Here is a 16,863-nt window from a genome sequence, read left to right as displayed (position 1 = left end):
TAGACGTTTCATAAATCTAGTTTTTTCCATATAATTATTTATTTAGAACACAATATTTAAACTTTTCATGAGAAAACTACACTATTCATACACCTTACCATTTCTTTCTTTGTTTTCGATCATGTTTCTATCTCTGATCTTCTTTTTCATCCTAAAGATATCCTTTTGTTTGCAACGCGCAGTGTGTACGTGCTGATGCTCTAATGTTTAGTTTCGCCTACTTTTTATTTTCATTCCCTTAACAATCTGGAGGCCCCGACACTCCCCTCTCCCCTACAGAATTCCTTCATTCAATGCAAATGAGTTATGTCCATCCTCCCCAGGTACGAAAGAGCATTCCGACTTTGTTTTTCGCCTGGAGAACGTGTCAGGATCGCAATCCTCCGCTCTCCGCCGGTCTTGATTGTGGGTTTTTGGCTGGGAGGCTGCTTCGTCTGTGGCTGTGGCATAAATCACAGGGTTTGGGACGCAGGACTGCCAGCGTTTTCCGGGACTGACCCGCGGGTTAATTGCTGACAATTTCCAGGCGGCAGGCCGCGGCTTAGACGGACTTCTCTTCTGCTCACTTTTGCCGATTGTAATCTTTATTTATAGGCCGCATGTGTGTGTATTAGCCAGGCCGAAATGCACTCGGGGGGGTATGTACCGCATATACCATATAGTATCCAATGCCTGGGTAACAAGACAGGCCAAGTCGACGACTTCTCCTCGACCATCAATAAGCCGCCGGAGTTGCCTCATTCCCCTGCTTACTCGCACACATAAAGAAATACCAAAAAATCTTTGTTTACTGCAAACAATCTTATAAGAATGCTTAGCTTGCAACACCTCTTGAAAGAATTTAAGATCTACAGCTTCTTTTTATATTTTATATATTTTACTATTAAATATATGTTTGTTTAAACATTTTCTGAACATTTTTCCCTGTGCATAAGTTTAACAAGCCTGGCCAAGAAGATCTTCAAGCCAAGCTGGATCGCTGCCTTGTGGCATGCTAACGAAGTTGACAACTTGATGACATTTGATCTCTGGGCTATGGGCGCTCCGATCTTCGATGTTGGTTCCTTCCCTGGACGGCACGGTGCCCCATCAAGCCGCAAATGACTTCGATGAGCAGATGAGAAGACAATGATCAGCATTTCGCATTTGGTCTGCAGCCGGGACACGCACACGCAAATCAGTTGTGTCTACGGCAATTGCTACACAGCAAAAAATAGTTTTTCCAAATAGTAAAATAAGTAAAAATACTTCAAGAGAAATACTCCATTTATTTATCAAAACCCATAGAAAACATGAGCCCGCTACAAAAGAACTGGAGACCCGAACCCCCAAGAGCGACTAGGAAATCAGTAATGTGACTAAGACTAGTAAACGAACTAAGCGCACTATTGTGTGGGCTATCCTCTACAATTTGGCCTTTGGTGGTGTCGATGATGTGGATGGATGAGCCTGCGGATGAGCCTCCTCCAGGGGCAGGAGGTTGCCCAGAGCAAAGATATTCTTTGGATCCAAATGCCGCTTGGCCGCCGAGTACAGTGAACTGCCCGTTTCGGTGACGGCGTTGCGGTACCAATGGCTTCGTATCTTTCCCACGCCATGGTGATGCGACAGTGATCCGCCGCAGGACAATATCTCATCGCGGGCACTGTGCTCAATGGCCTCGAAGAGCTGGACGGGATCGGCCACGTCCGTACTGCGGAATCCAAAGTAGAAGTAGATGCAGGCGCCGGCGTCATACGTTTGGGTTACTCTACACGAAATGGTGTAGTAGTTAATACTACGTTTGCTGCACTCCTGCAATGGTCAAGATGATAGTTATTGGGTGTTTAATGAATCATTTAAATAAATATATAGCACTCACCGAAACAACACGCTGCTTAACAGAACGACAGAGCAGACTGCAGCGATCCCAAGGCACCGATGTCTCAAAGGACTCAGCCACAATTCCTTGATGTAGTCCAAAGTCCTGCAAAATATATGCACATTATATCATTCCTAGTAATGGTAATATAGGTGAAAGGAGAAAGCTATATATCATAATTACAAATAGATTGCATTTACGTTGGTCTAAAATGGACATGAATTTACAAAGTAAGTTTGCATTAAATAAATAAATAAAAGTAAATTAAACATACAAATGTTGACGAAGTTATATTATATATATAGATGACAAGTTTGCCAAATATTCCTATCTCAGTTACAGATAAATAACTCCATATTAACTCTGATAAGAAAATACAGATTGGGAAGAGTTATTATCCAACTTATTTGATTTCATAGTCCAGTCGATTGAAATGAAATATATATGTTTGTTTTGGCACAATAGAATAAAAATCATTCCGAGAGACGGCACAAAAACTAAATAACAATACTAAATTAAAGTGGGGAAAACCGGAAATAGTTCACTGCCATAAAGATAATGCTGTTGATCTTTACTTACAGTTTAAGTTGTTCAGTTTCAGAGAATACTTACCCTAATGTAGGCAATCACAAAGGTGAGTATGTAGCCCCGTTCCCCATTTTGTCCACCTGCCGGAAATCCCTGAAACTTTGCGGCGATCTCATAAATGAGCGCTTCCTGTCGCTGCACATCCTTTGAATCGCCCTCGAAGAGCAAGGTGGCCGCGCAGATCTGGTTGAGATCGATGCCCTTCCAGGAGGTAACGTAGCGCTGCTTCATGGCATCCACCACACCGGCCCACCAGGACTTTTCCGGCTTCAGGGCCTGGCCGAACATGAACTGCTCGTTGTCCATCAGCCGAACGGAGGCGGGTTGGCATCTCCTTCTCGCCACCTCGCGCATGAAGAGCACTCCCTGCTCGAAGTTGGGAAACGCCAGGGATCCGTAACGCCTCACCGATGGCAGTGGACGCACCTTAAGCACCACTTCGGTGATTACGCCCAGTGTGCCCTCGGATCCCAGGATGACATGGTTGAAATCAGGTCCACAACTCACGCGCGGCGCACTACACTCACGTTCCAGCGTTCCCGACGGAGTGACCATTCTCACACGCACCACCAGATCCTCTATGTTGCCATAGACGTTCTTCTTCATGCCGGACGCACGGGTGGCCACCCAGCCTCCCAGGGTGCTGAACTCATAGGAATCGGGTTCGTGGCCAACAGTCAGACCTTCAGCCCGCAACACCCTCTCCAGATCCTGACCCACAATGCCGGACTCAAAGCATACGGTGAGATTCTCCCGGTTGAGCCACAATAGTCGATTCATCTGCGAGGTGTCCAGGGCGCAGATCATCCGGCTCTCGTTCTGCGGACAGGTGATGGCACCCGACACACTCGTTCCGCCACCAAAAGGCACCAGCATCACATTGTGCTTGTGGGCCAGCCGCACCAACTGGACCACTTCATCGTGGCAGCGTGGCCACACCACCAAGTCGGGAATCCGTCGAAACTTGTGGTGCCACAGACTGTATATATCGTTGAGGGTCTGCCCATGGCAGCGCACCAGCCGATCGATGCCCTCCACGGAGTAGTCCACCTGGGTGGTGCCCTTCAGTTCGTGTAGGAAGGGGGCGTTCTCCACGGGTCGCGGGTACGTTCGTGGCAACTGGGGATACGGCTTGGTGGTGTCCACTCTCAGGTCGAACTTCTTCTCCACCCACTTGGTGAAGCTGGGCAGCTCGCAGCCACCGAGTGGATATCTGCGGGGAAAAAGGATATGATTTGTAGTATTGCTAGTGGAAATTCAATGTACTCTACTCACTTCTCACCGCGAAAACAGATGATTCCATCCTGACCATAAAACTGGGAGTCGTTATAGCCCCATCCGAACCACTTAAGCGCCTCATGTCTGTTTGTAGAATATTAATTAATAAACATTGTGTTAAGGTTAAACATAAAAATTGCATTATAACAAAAGGCTGACTTAATGGCCCTAATTATAATAAAACAATGCATGCTTTTCAAGCTTAACGGCTTTAATTCAAGAATGGCATGACAAAAAATTTTAAATTATAAATATTTTTGGAAGTAAACTAGATTAAATTTGAGTACTAAATGAAAGTGAAATGTTCTCGCTCAACCTGAGTTCCTTGGTGTGAACGGGGCTTGGTTGAGTAGTTTGAGTTGCCCAGCTCTTTGGACTCACCGCTTCTTGGGGATGACGCTCTCCACGCGCTTGGAGAGGCGGGAGTCGAGGGCGAGGGCGGTACCTTCGCCGGGCGCCGACGATTCCGGAGCTTCCGTGGTCACCGCATTCCGCTTGGCTGCCATTATTTCTTGGCCGATTTGTGCACTTGACTTATGAGGGAATTTAGCCAAATATTCTTAGGGAATTGCAGACACTTTGGAAATGCTTTTCATGTGCACAAAATCGATAATTGGCAGGAAAAGCTTGGCCTGCTGTTCAGTTGGATATCTCACACTTTTTTGGGAATCACTTTTTAGCTACTTATAAGAGGGTTCTTAAACTGCCAGGAAATCACGTTGCGCTAAAAACTAAAATTACCTAAATAGAATAGAAATTGCACTAGAAAATTATGCGGCCAATGTTGCGCGCACTTGGCTTTCGTTTCCTCAACTGCACGGAAATCGGAATAACGAGACAACTGGCGGAGAGAGAGAATATTACGGAGAATATTACGGAGAGTTCGAAGAGAGTCCGCCCCCAAAAGTGGCGCGAATCAATAACCGATTCGCCAAACGGTTTATATTTGAAATGTGCTTTTCTGCTAAACATGACTGCACTCTAAGCATGCCTTGACTTTTCGTTTAGAGTTGATAGAACTAATCTCATAATAAATCACTTTTTGTCGAAATTTCAAGCGAATAACATCGATTTCGGCTGGAGTAAAAATCTCTCTGCAATTTGTTCCAAATTCGTGTGAAGTTAGTACGAAAATTTACACATTTTAGACGCAAGCTTACAAGTTATTTGCTTTTTGGGATTTTTTTTTTTAGAATGCCCGCAAAGAAGGATTCGAGCAAAAGTGCCAAGAAAGGGGCTGCCGCTCCTGCTGGGCCGAAAGCCACCGCCGATCCTGTGACTTCCGGCTCCACAACTGCTGCTGAGCCAGCCGCCAAGGAGGCCAAGGGCGCCAAAAAGGGCAAAGGCAAGAAGAAGTAACGTCCCCAACTGGTTTGGTGGAGCTAACGTGAAGAAAAAAGGAAACTCAAGTTTCCGCCGAGAACAAAATAAACAATGGTTTAAAACCAGCTAAACTAAACTCTCAGTGCATAACCGTTTCGCTCAGGGGGTGAAACTTCGACCACGAGTGAGAGAATCGAAAGTTGGGGTTGGCGGGCTTTTTAGGGGTGCTATTCGCCCACAACCTTCCGACCTTCCATGCTCTTTTTTGTTTATCTGTGTGATGCGTGCGATTGCGTGATTCAGGCATGATTTTTGAATGAAGTGCCGCTCCAAGAGGACATGGACGTACCAGGGGGTTTCTACACCCTTGGGTTCAATATTAATATTAAATATTTACACTTCATTCTGCTCATTTGAGCTTTCCCTTTCAATAGAAATAAGCCTAAGCCACTGTGCACAGGTGTTTTAAATTGTAAATTGTCCTCTGTGAATTGTGTCAACGTATGTATAATATAGGAATCGGAAAACGGAACCTGCACTACCAACATATCTACAATTATCCTACCATATCAAGAAAAAACTTTGAAATCAATTGAAACTTTTAACTTGTAATTGCTTACTAATTATTAATGCACGTCCACCTTTCCTTTTCTCGTTTCCTTTTAGAACCTTAACTAAAATAATAAATAATAATAATAAGCAGCCATTTCCTGAGAATCTTTTAAACTTGTGTATTGCCTTTTTTTCTTTTGATTATGATACATTTTAATAGAATACACATCACACCCTAAAAGTCAGTTTTAAAAAATCCTAAATATTATTAAGGACTCTCGCGTAAGATGGACTTTATTTTCACGTTTGATATTAAGCTTTCAATGCAATAACACACTTTTCTATTGATATAGCCCGATTTGCCCAGATGATGAAGCAATATATGCACAGATAATTTAAGATATACACAGTTAGTGCAGGATTTGCACAGATATCCCACTAACTTCGACGGATTCCGATTCGGATACGGATCCAACTGCAGCGGACAACTTTAAAACCGAAACTGAGCTCAGCTTTTCTCTTGCAAATGGCAGCGGCAACAAGCACACATGGTTTATTACGTACTTATTTGCACTATGCTGTAGAGCTTAACAATTGTTTGAAGTGTAAATTCGTCAATGCTCCGCCGACGACGCAGCCGTACGACAAAAAACAAAAATAGAAAGAAAAAAAAAATGAAAAAAAAGGCGGTTATTTGAATAATTTTCACACCATCGAAACACACGAAACCTGACGACACTTAATGTCAAAGTCTGACTGGGGATAGTGTGAGCTGAGCTTTAATTGGTTGTTTTTGACCGGAATTCGCATTAACCCATTTGAACTTTGCAACTTCGAAAACGCTTGATTTCCCTTATTGCTATTTGTTTATTATCAAGTTAGCAAGATGCCGTTATCAGCAGTTGTGACAACACGATAGGCGCGGCTTACCTAAGCGCAATCGCAGCCAGGAAGTGTAGAGTAAATATTGATTAGCACAGCGTAAAGCGTTTTCAGTAAAATTGCAAGCGCAACTGCAATATTTTTGTAACGTTTTTTTTAGCTCCTGTTTGAAATGGAACGGCTGCTTTGTGGCGCCACCTATCTGTCAGGGTAAAAACCCGTGTTTCTGCCCTTTCGTTAGGTATGCGATGCTTAGAAATATCTTTGACTGCAAACAATTACTTCGGGAAGTTAACTTACAAACATCGTGTCCGGAAAAATCGTTTATTATGTTAGCTTACAGCTTTAAACAAATATTTAATGTAAGTAAACAATCTATCGATAGCCACTAAGAATGCAAGACGTGACAAATTGAGCAGCCACCACTAGCGCGTTCGGCATTTACCAACACTAACACCTGCAAGCAACTTGTCGTTTTCAAAGCGAAAAACATTAAATAAAACGCAATTAGATGGCAAAAGTAAACATTAACCCCTCGTGTTTGACATGTAGCGTTTGAGTAAACAATGAAAACATCGATTTGCGGACAGTAAATGCCCGAAAGAGCGAAAAGAGAGGCTCAGCAAGTCTCCTCTGTGTGTATGCGAGTGTGGGTGAGTGTGCCTGTGCGTGTTAGTGTTGGTGGGCAGAACAATAACAAGCCCAAAAATGCCAATGGACATGGAATGTAATGGAGCAGGACCAACCATAGCGTTCCATCGGAGGCGATGAATCACAGGTGAGCGGAGCGGCCCAACCCCAAATCCAGAGACAAAGTCAACTTACATATGTATATGAATTCGAATTGCAGCAGCCACAAACGTGCCTTAATTAACGAACGAAAAGCAATAAACTTAATCCAAAGATGCCGCTGCTGAGCAAATGCTTCCCCTGCTTCAAATTCAAGCGCGAGGAGGTGATCGACAAGCTGGACTACAGTAATACCCCGCTCACCGACTTCCCAGAAGTTTGGCAGCACGAGCGAACCCTGGAGGAGCTTTACTTGAGCACCACAAGAGTACGTCTTCATTCTTATCTGCGTACCTTATTTACCATTTATTATATTTCAGTTGCAAGCTCTGCCACCGCAATTGTTTTATTGCCAGGGATTAAGGGTGCTCCACGTAAACAGCAACAATCTGGAGAGCATTCCGCAGGCCATCGGCAGTCTGCGCCAGCTGCAGCATCTGGATCTCAACCGAAATCGTGAGATTTCTTTTTTTGTGCATCACGCAGTACTAAAATACCATTTATTCCATTAGTTATTGTCAATGTGCCCGAGGAAATCAAGTCCTGTAAGCACTTAACCCACCTGGACCTGAGCTGCAACAGTTTGCAACGTCTTCCCGATGCCATTACCTCGCTAATTTCGCTGCAGGAGCTTCTGCTAAACGAGACCTATCTAGAATTTCTACCAGCCAACTTTGGCCGATTGGTAAATCTTAGAATTCTGGAGCTGCGGCTCAACAATCTTATGACACTTCCCAAATCCATGGTGAGACTAATCAACCTCCAGAGGCTGGACATTGGCGGTAATGAATTTACCGAGTTGGTAAGCAATAAGAACCGGGTATACATCCTCTGATAAAGAATTCCAATATAACTTAATATCTTTCACCGTAAAAGCTTTGTAAATATATATGATTGCCGTTTAACCTTTGTCAGATCTTGTAAATACCATTTTTAGGTAATTAAATTTAAATTATAAATATATTTATAAATTCATTTGTAACTCCACAGCCCGAAGTGGTCGGCGAGTTAAAGTCTCTTCGAGAGCTATGGATCGACTTCAATCAAATACGACGAGTTTCCGCCAACATAGGCAAGCTACGTGATCTGCAACACTTCGAGGCCAATGGCAACTTACTGGACACTCTTCCCAGCGAGCTGAGTAACTGGCGCAATGTTGAGGTACTGTCCATATGCTCCAATAGCCTGGAGGCTTTTCCCTTCAGCGTGGGCATGCTAAAGTCCCTGGTGACATTCAAGTGCGAGTCAAACGGCTTAACAGAGTTGCCCGACAGCATAAGCTACTTGGAACAGCTCGAGGAACTAGTGCTAAGCCATAACAAGCTTATACGCCTGCCTAGCACAATTGGGATGTTACGTAGCCTTCGCTTTTTGTTTGCCGATGATAATCAACTACGACAACTACCAGATGAGCTGTGCAGCTGTCAGCAGATAAGTGTGCTAAGTGTGGCCAACAACCAGTTGTCCGCCCTGCCACAGAACATTGGAAACCTGAGCAAGATGAAGGTACTCAATGTGGTGAATAACTACATAAATGCATTGCCCGTTTCGATGTTAAATCTGGTTAATCTCACATCGATGTGGCTGAGCGATAACCAATCCCAGCCCTTGGTTCCGCTGCAATATCTAGATGCAAGTACAAAGACCCAGTTGACCTGCTTCATGCTGCCGCAGGTCACATTCAAAATGAACAGTATACAGGCCCAGCAGCAGGCTCAGGAGCAGTACGAGTTCGTTTACGCCAACCAGCAGCAGCCACATGTGAGTCCGTCGAGAAGGATTTGCTTCGCTGAGGAGGCCACCATTCTTAGCAACGCCAAAGCACAGCCGGCGCCCAGTTATCCCAGCTTTGTGGCCGCTCCACCAACGCCAACGCCCGATCAGATGGCTGGGTCCGTGCGGCTAATGCGTTCACCCACACCTTATCCGAAGGAGCTGCGACAGATGGCTAAATATGTGAGGCAGGCTCAGGCGGCGACCACATCGGCCAATGCTAGCGAGGTGAGGGAGGCACGCGTAGTAGCCAATGGACAAATTCACTGTGATAGCAGCAATGCCAACCAGGATGTTGTGGACCAGGCCACAACAAGTGCAATATACGGCATGGCGCCCGAAACAACACACATCTACGGAATCTATCAGCAACCGCAGCAGCTGGCACACCCAGTGCCAACGCAGGAATACTACGGCTTGCCACTGGTCAACTACGAAGCACACTATCAGCAGCTCTACGTCGAGGCCAACACGCCGCTTCCCACCACGCATTTAAACGGGGATCAGGAATATGAGTTGCAACCGCTGCAGCAACAAGCAATGCAGCAACAGGCGGTGCCTCCTCCCCGGCTGGAACCACCACCATACCACATAGCTCGAGTTTACACTAAGAAAACGCCCGAGGATCTTAACCTTTACGAGTCCATGAGGCAGCGAAAGCAGCAGCAACAGCTGCAAGAACAAACAATCTACCAAGATGCTTTGAATAGCAATAGTAACTTCAAAACCACAGCGATAGGCGCTCAGGAAATCGAAGAGTCAGTCGATCAGTTGGACTACCAAAATAATATTAGCAATAATTTAGAGCCAAATTTGGAGGAGGAGGACCAGGAGCTAGATGACACCATGTCGCAGCACTCGGTTAATTCTACGGCCACTAATAATACTTCCAAGGCCAGTCATAAGAAATCCAACTGGATCTTTGGTGTTCACAAAAATCCAACAGTCAAGCAGGTTACCCTCAAGTGGGAGAACACTTTAGGCTTTGATATAGCCGAGCTTCTTAATCAGGTTAGTTCGAATATCTTTAATCCACACAGCAGGCAATAATTAATACTATTTACCATCACAGGTTGGCATCTTTGTGAGCTCCATAACACCCAATACTAATGCCGCCCGCCTACTGAATCTGAACGACAAGTTGCTGGAAATTGACGGCTACGACCTGACCAATGCTAACCTGAGCGATGCCAAACGGGTGCTGCTAAACTGCGGCACGGTCATGAACATAATGTTGTCGAGAAAATGATGGACCATCTATTTACCGACCTAAGCCGAATCCTATCCCGAGACCGAAGACTTTTTGTGCATTTTTCTAACGCATTTTTCCAATAAGCAGCATCGCCGAAATCGGATAGAAAACCACTTGGACCGATCATAGTGTTAGTTCATAATACCCTTCCATACTGGCGGTCAAACCATCAGTCATAGAGCACAATCGCCAGATAGAGGATCCCATGCTTTTGTATATTAGATAGACAAATCCAAACTGCCATTTTCTCTGCACCTAGCTGAAGTATCTGCATACTCAATAGAAGAATATTACCACAATACGGCCAAATTTAGTAGTAATAGTCCTCAAAAAGTATTCTCAAAATTTAAGTTGTGTGAAGATGAATTGATTTAATGATTTGACTTCAAAACCATTTAATTATAATTCGAAGTGACCCATTAATAAGTTGGATTTATTTAATCAGTATTTTATCGAAATCGTATGTAAATAGTTAAGCTATGCATTTAACGAAGCAATAATAAGTTGTGTCGATTATTAGTTCAAGACACATATAAATACCCTGTACTTTATTATGCTTATATTACATTTAAATGGCATTTGTATCTCAAATTGTGCGTAATTAGTGCATTATTCTGACCGCCAGAGGAATGTATCAGCATAATACATATAAATAGTGCAATTAGCGTCGATTATAGGTATATATACGCACTCATTATATATACTCGCGATAATCAGACAAATTACCTTCAACTAGCGCCTATTTTACGCCCAGCGTTGTTCAAATTTGTTCCCAAAATTGTATGTATAGATCAATTTCTTGATTACAAAAGATATTTGCTGTTTATGTTAGTTGTTATGGTGCAGCAATATAAATTCTATATATATATATTTACATATACGTACATAAGATCTATATTTATTGTCCAATCGATCGATCGAAGTGTCAAACATTATTTTCAATGGTGAACTGTTAGCACACACTGAATTCTCACGCTATTGGCATTGTGATCAGTATTATTATTTATCTGGTTAAACACACGTGAAATCTAATCGAAAGTTAAGCACTTCTATATTCATAGCGTTTATATATAGTCATACATACATACATATGTGCATTATTGAAAAACACACGCCCACACATACTACATACGAATCTAGCTAACTTAAGCAAGCGCACACATTTTGCCAATTCAATTTGATTTAAGAGCGTTACCACAAATCACTGAAATACAACTTTCACTTTGTCATTTCGCCATAGTTCTTGATTAAATCTTAGCCAGCCGCCGAAAGGGCCAAGTACAAAAACCATCTAGTCAACAGCCTGCCGGCCATTTGATTAATGTCCCCGGCTGCCGCTGTCGTTATCGACAGGCAATTATCTATGGAAATTAATTGACGGCGACATTTGTAGTGTGCCAGTTGGCCGACACCAGCGAAGCACGCAATCCAATCCCCCGGGAAGAGCAGCTCCTCCTTGCATGTCCTGCCCCCCGCTCCACGGCCCTGGCTACGACATCATCAGCGACAGCGCCACCGAATGTTGTCTGTTGCGGCACTTTTGGCCACATGTATTTGCATAAAAAGTGTACAACCAGCGGAATGGCCATAAATTCCGCTGGAAAGTAGTCAACGTAAGAGCGCAACCGCGCACGATGGGCTGGGAATGATAAATAAGCGGAGTTCCTAACGAAATGCAGGTATTCCAAAGCTCCTTTTAATAGAAAAAATATTTCTTTTATTTAGAAATCAACTAATATTTTACTTTCTTTTGAAAGCATATGAATATATAATATACATAGTTGGCCTTATATAATAGAATAGGTTTTAGTTATTCAACTTTGCAGAGACAATTTCCATATTATTTCAATGACTACCAATTTTTCTAGTTAAGTAATACTTATAATTATTGGCATAGCTTCTGTTATTGACTTGTACTCATTCAACTTGATTTGAAACCATGTATCATAAAATATTCCATTTAAATAGATTGTAAGGGTATACCATATGAACATGCGCTTGTCCAAGTTTACTTCAATTACTGTTTGCTTATGAGCACAGAATAAGTTAAAAAACTAAAGGATTGCAAGAGGAATATAACTAGTATTATTTTCGAGATTTCTAGACGGAAAATGCGGAAAACTCCCATGGTGCTGTAGTTGGCAGATCCGCGAGCAAGCGTGGAAAAAATGAATGTTTTCATGAATGTACGTACTTATTTATTTTGTAGAGCACTAATAATTACACTAGCACACTGCCTCCGGGGAGCTTCGTGCTGAAAGGGGAGTTGATGGGTGGCGGGCAGCCTTGTCCTTGTCAAATGTTTCGTTATCTGCCACCGTTGTTGTTGTTCACACACCAGCAAACACACACACACACACACACACAAGAACGCCCATCGCCACCCACTCCGCCCCTTTGATAGCGCCAACATCAACTAAAACTGTAAGCGACTTCAAACGGCGCTTTGTCAGTGACCTTCGCGTGCTGGGGCGATGGCATATGTTTCTCTTGCCACCCACCCACTTGGGTGGCCATATGGGGGAGGTAATGGGTTGGAGCCATGGAGCGTTGGGAAACTTGATTTGACATATGATGTGCCCGTTTCGTTGGCGACTCCTTACCCAATCTGGCCCAAATACATTTATCAATATCGCTTCTGGTCGATTGAAATAGCAACCGGAGGCGGCAAGTCTTCACCTCCGTTTGGCAGCGAAAGCGAAAGAAATCCGCCCATTGCCCACTAACCCCACCCAATCGGTCATTAGCATTTTCGGCGTGTATTTATGGGCAGAAAATGTTGCGCCATAAACATGACAACAAAACAAAATGCGACAAATTTGCGACGATTGGCCATGTGGCACAGTGAGTTCCTATCCTATTCCCCAGGGCCAAATAATTGTCATCCAGAATAAAATATGTATGCACGAATATTGTTTGGCTTACGCTCAATTGGAGGCCATAGGCATTGGCGAAAAAAACCCAGAGCCAAGCCAGCCCAAATTGCAATGCAGAAACAATTGCATACTTGACGGGGCAAAGTTTATTTTTATGCGAGCGACACTCGGTGGGGTATTGAGAAGTGGTTACAGTGAGGACTTCATATCGTGAACGGAAAAGTTAACTGCCATATTTGGTAGGAAATGGTGATGATTTCCTTAACTTCACTTTGCGATATGTATGGCAAATATCGGGCTTAAATGCTATAGTTTGCCTGGATGTGTGTAAGTCCTAAGGGGCATTCCCTGTACACACACTCATCCGCATATCCACACGCACGAGTAGTGGATACAAATCAACTCTGTTTTGGCGCCATGCGGCGTAGTTGCTCTGCACTTTGGCAGACCGACAAACGCGACCGCGGCCGCGACTCTCGGCCAGAAGCACGGCTGAGGCTAAGGCCAGGCCAGAGCAGAGGAGCAGAGCAGAGCTGCCGGAGAGCCCAGTTCGGCCAAAAGGCAAAGGCAAAGGCAGCCAGCCGGGCCAACTAGTTTTTCTTTGGTTCCTCCTTTGGCTTTCATTGTACACGGTTTTGTTGTTTAGTGTGCCATTGGCGCTAACAACGTGCGGTTCGGTCTTGCGGTTTTCTCGCCGCCCGCTGAAGTCGGTGAGCGGAATAAATTCTAGCCCGATTTGGAGGGGGTCTAAACACTGGGATGGTGGAAGTGCATTAAAATCAGATCTGCAGATTACACAAGTCGGCCTGCAATCGGTTTTGGGTTCCTTGAACTCCGCAAATATAACCAGCTACGTGGCATTGGTTTTGTGTAAGCCATTTGGTTGGCTGCACTTTAAAGGCGATTACAATAAATATTAATAGGATTTATTGATTGACTGGCGGTGGGTCAGAGCCAGAGCCAGAGCCAGAACCAGTGCCAGATCGACACGAGGCTCCAGACCCATGTCCTTTCTATCGCCCACGCTGCGCCTGGAGAATCTGTCCACGCAGCCCACGATGACGCAGGATCATGTGCCCGAGGACCAGCGCTATAACAAACAAAATATCGTCGCCCAATGGTGTGTGCCCATCAATGGCAAGGTACACACGATTGTTTTTTCAAAACCGCCACTTATATTTAATGGAAATTCGCAATAATTGTCCCCCATTCCCCCTTTTTATTTTTTGCGCAGATGTACCGCATCGAGCTGGAACATGGCACAACCAGTGGGCGCCGCATGATTTGGGTCAATGGACGGGTAAGTTTTTTAGCTCCTTTGGGGGCTGGATGGGTGGTTGGTGGCTTTGGAGCTCGCGAAGTATTTGCATTGTGAAGGTGAACTTAGTTACGGGTCGTGTACGTGCGTATTCATCCTTCAACAGTACAAAATGGTGTTTAAAATGGTCTCATTTAATTAATACAAATATTAAAGATGGGTTTATTAATATGTGTTGTATGTTTTATTTTTCGAAATATATATATGCTTCTGTCATCCCTTAACGACATTGAGCATTTCAGTTTTAATGTTCATGTTTAGGACATCATCAAGTTTACGTTTATTACATGACAAGTTGGAACTTAAACGCCATTAAAAAAGTATTCAATTCTTAAGAACATTCTGAATTACAATGCATACGAGCTGCTTAAATTAAATCGATACCTGTAAAATGCACATTGTGCAAGAATAAATCAAAGAAAACAGAAGATTTGATCAAGGGCAACGGCGCGTATGAGTGATATGCTCATATGCAACGACTCAAAGGAATATTACAAAATGCTTGAATGTTTGTCTGTTTTGACTTAAATTCCCAGGAAGTCTTGCGTCGCGACTGGATGTTCAAACTGGTTGGCGAGGACACCTTTCACATCGATCAGACGCGCTGCATCATACGCGTTGATCCTGCGCCGGGTTTCAAGTACGAGTACTCCCTCTACATCGACGGCAAGTCGCACGACCAGTACACCGAGGACATGACACGGCAGTATCGACTGTGGCTATATACAGATGATGCGGCCGCAGAGGCGCCGCAGGAATATAGAATAATGCTGAAGCTGGACACGCTGAGTCTCTATGTGAACGATGAGCTGCGCACCGAGGAGGTGAGGGAATCAATGGTCTATTGGCTCACCACTCTAACCACACCACTCTTACACTTTATTACCCCCATTTCGCAGTCGGTTTTTGTTCACGGCGGCACAGACACCAAGTTCCTGCTGCAGGACACGGAATTCGTGCTTCAGGCACGCTCAAGTGGCAATAAACATGATGGCATCGTTCACACTCTGCTGGCGAATGGGGTGCCAGTTCCGGAGGCGAAGATTCAGGAGATTATGCAAGAGCCGGTCTCCATTTTGCAGAGCAGCAACTGAGGGCTCCACACGATAGGATAACGTTTTGCATTTGTTGAATTTGTGCCCGGTTGTTAATAAAAGTTTTACGAAAGTTAATTTCCAAACCAATTAAAGCGCAAACTTTGTCTTATACAATACTTTATTCGTTTTTGTTTATATGCATAATTGTAACGCAACTATCGTTCACGTTTTCAATTTCATTTTGCTAGCATCTGGTAATATATGCCAAAAGTGCATCCAGTTTAAAAAATTAGTCGGAAACATCAGTTGAAGAAGATACAAATTGATGTATACGCTCGTTAAAATCATTATATACTAATTAAACTTACTCATAGAACTTGGTTATCAAACACAACAACGTAATAATTGGGATAGGCTAAAGAATAAAGATCGTTACTAATAAAATCGGTAACGTTTAAGTGCAATTTGAAATTGTTTTTCTGTTCGTCTTGTTTGTTTAGCATTTAAATTGATTGCTTGCTATGTTCTTTAATCTTTAATCAAAAACTTTGATCAATATTACTTTCTTAGATTGCGTTGTATTTGGAAATTTAACAATATGCGCTTAATTTGTTCTCATTTATTTGCTTTTCATACATTAACAAGTAACATTTTTGTTGAAATTTATTTGTAGCTTCAATTAAAAACACAATAATTTATTTACCTTCGCAACACAATGATATTTTTGATATATACTAATTTTCATAATTTTCGTAATATTTATATGTGGATTACAAAAACATGCTGGCACTATATATGCCATCACAAATAAACAAAAAAATATATATTTTTGTTGTTGTAAGTACAGTGGAATGCGTTAAAAACAAAAGTTTCTTTAATACTTAACAAAGATATATTGCCAGTAGACGGATTGTGTTTGCTTGTTGTTAAAAATACAGAGTAGAAAATGAATAAAATAAATAAATATGTTTTTGTTCGCATTTTGTAGAGAATTTTACCGCCCGCCACGACTTCGGTAAATGGTTCTCTGTGTAATAATTAGATTTACGAAGTTACAATTGGTATTTCAATTGGTTTTCATTAACTATTGCTGTTCACAGTACACGTATGTTATGTATATGTCGATCTTTTGCTGTCTGTCGCCTTTAAAAACCATGCTCTGCTGTCTAATACTAACACACACACATTTTACATTAGAGTTTATATATGCTTAGATATTATAGATTGATTCACTTGAAGTATATACTCCTCGGCCTCCTCCGCCGCACACTTCCTGGCTAGTAAAATGAAACTTAAAAATTCTCATTGAAGTGTTAAACCTTTAAAAATTATAT

General features: G+C 43.0%; 3 protein-coding genes and 1 long non-coding RNA gene across 8 annotated transcripts; 3 read left to right on the top strand and 1 right to left on the bottom strand.

Moving 5' to 3' along the window:
• Positions 1 to 1,248: 1,248 nt before the first annotated feature.
• Positions 1,249 to 6,107, bottom strand: LOC120446449 (alkyldihydroxyacetonephosphate synthase). Of its 4 annotated transcripts, none has more exons than XM_039627441.1 (6): positions 6,046 to 6,107; positions 4,109 to 4,468; positions 3,725 to 3,811; positions 2,474 to 3,662; positions 1,862 to 1,966; positions 1,249 to 1,794 (listed from the first exon to the last, which is right to left on the bottom strand). In XM_039627441.1, the coding sequence occupies exons 2-6, from the start codon at positions 4,231 to 4,233 to the stop codon at positions 1,405 to 1,407; spliced, it is 1,896 nt and encodes a 631-aa protein (XP_039483375.1). In that variant the 5' UTR covers positions 4,234 to 4,468; positions 6,046 to 6,107; the 3' UTR covers positions 1,249 to 1,404. The 4 variants fall into 4 exon arrangements, with proteins under 4 accessions (XP_039483375.1, XP_039483377.1, XP_039483374.1 ...); XM_039627443.2 differs by having other exon boundaries at positions 4,109 to 4,458; positions 6,046 to 6,103; XM_039627440.2 differs by having other exon boundaries at positions 5,940 to 6,086.
• LOC120446451 lies at positions 4,577 to 5,186 on the top strand. The gene is made up of 2 exons (XR_005615855.2): positions 4,577 to 4,848; positions 4,921 to 5,186. It is a non-coding gene; the product is annotated as an uncharacterized LOC120446451 (long non-coding RNA).
• Positions 6,108 to 6,899: 792 nt separating the features above from the next.
• Positions 6,900 to 11,527, top strand: LOC120446448 (protein lap1). 2 transcript variants are annotated; one of them, XM_039627438.2, is made up of 6 exons: positions 6,900 to 7,262; positions 7,338 to 7,541; positions 7,594 to 7,729; positions 7,786 to 8,075; positions 8,264 to 10,057; positions 10,119 to 11,527. In XM_039627438.2, exons 2-6 carry the CDS (start codon positions 7,389 to 7,391, stop codon positions 10,293 to 10,295), a joined length of 2,550 nt encoding a protein of 849 aa, XP_039483372.1. In that variant the 5' UTR covers positions 6,900 to 7,262; positions 7,338 to 7,388; the 3' UTR covers positions 10,296 to 11,527. The 2 variants fall into 2 exon arrangements, with proteins under 2 accessions (XP_039483372.1, XP_039483371.1); XM_039627437.2 differs by having other exon boundaries at positions 6,901 to 7,262; positions 7,335 to 7,541.
• A 793-nt stretch (positions 11,528 to 12,320) lies between these two features.
• Positions 12,321 to 15,632, top strand: LOC120446450 (fas apoptotic inhibitory molecule 1). Its single transcript, XM_039627444.2, has 5 exons — positions 12,321 to 13,884; positions 14,127 to 14,316; positions 14,409 to 14,474; positions 15,029 to 15,316; positions 15,392 to 15,632. Exons 2-5 carry the CDS (start codon positions 14,179 to 14,181, stop codon positions 15,584 to 15,586), a joined length of 687 nt encoding a protein of 228 aa, XP_039483378.1. The 5' UTR covers positions 12,321 to 13,884; positions 14,127 to 14,178; the 3' UTR covers positions 15,587 to 15,632.
• Positions 15,633 to 16,863: the final 1,231 nt, after the last annotated feature.

Source organism: Drosophila santomea, chromosome 2R, assembly GCF_016746245.2.
Source record: "Drosophila santomea strain STO CAGO 1482 chromosome 2R, Prin_Dsan_1.1, whole genome shotgun sequence".
NCBI lineage: Eukaryota > Metazoa > Arthropoda > Insecta > Diptera > Drosophilidae > Drosophila > Drosophila santomea.
The sequence above is the reverse complement of the archived record's forward strand: the minus strand, read 5'-3'. Positions and strand labels throughout refer to the sequence as shown.

Coding starts and splice junctions, on each gene's coding strand:
- LOC120446448 (XM_039627438.2), top strand. CDS start 7,389: ATGCCGCTGCTGAGCAAATGCTTCCCCTGCTTCAAATTCAAGCGCGAG. Junction 7,730..7,785: donor TCTGGATCTCAACCGAAATC/GTGAGATTTCTT, acceptor TTATTCCATTAG/TTATTGTCAATGTGCCCGAG. Junction 10,058..10,118: donor TAGCCGAGCTTCTTAATCAG/GTTAGTTCGAAT, acceptor TTACCATCACAG/GTTGGCATCTTTGTGAGCTC.
- LOC120446450 (XM_039627444.2), top strand. CDS start 14,179: ATGTCCTTTCTATCGCCCACGCTGCGCCTGGAGAATCTGTCCACGCAG. Junction 14,317..14,408: donor GTGTGCCCATCAATGGCAAG/GTACACACGATT, acceptor TTTTTTGCGCAG/ATGTACCGCATCGAGCTGGA. Junction 15,317..15,391: donor ATGAGCTGCGCACCGAGGAG/GTGAGGGAATCA, acceptor CCCATTTCGCAG/TCGGTTTTTGTTCACGGCGG.
- LOC120446449 (XM_039627441.1), bottom strand. CDS start 4,233: ATGGCAGCCAAGCGGAATGCGGTGACCACGGAAGCTCCGGAATCGTCG. Junction 3,812..4,108: donor AGCGTCATCCCCAAGAAGCG/GTGAGTCCAAAG, acceptor TTCTACAAACAG/ACATGAGGCGCTTAAGTGGT. Junction 1,967..2,473: donor TTGTGATTGCCTACATTAGG/GTAAGTATTCTC, acceptor TATATTTTGCAG/GACTTTGGACTACATCAAGG.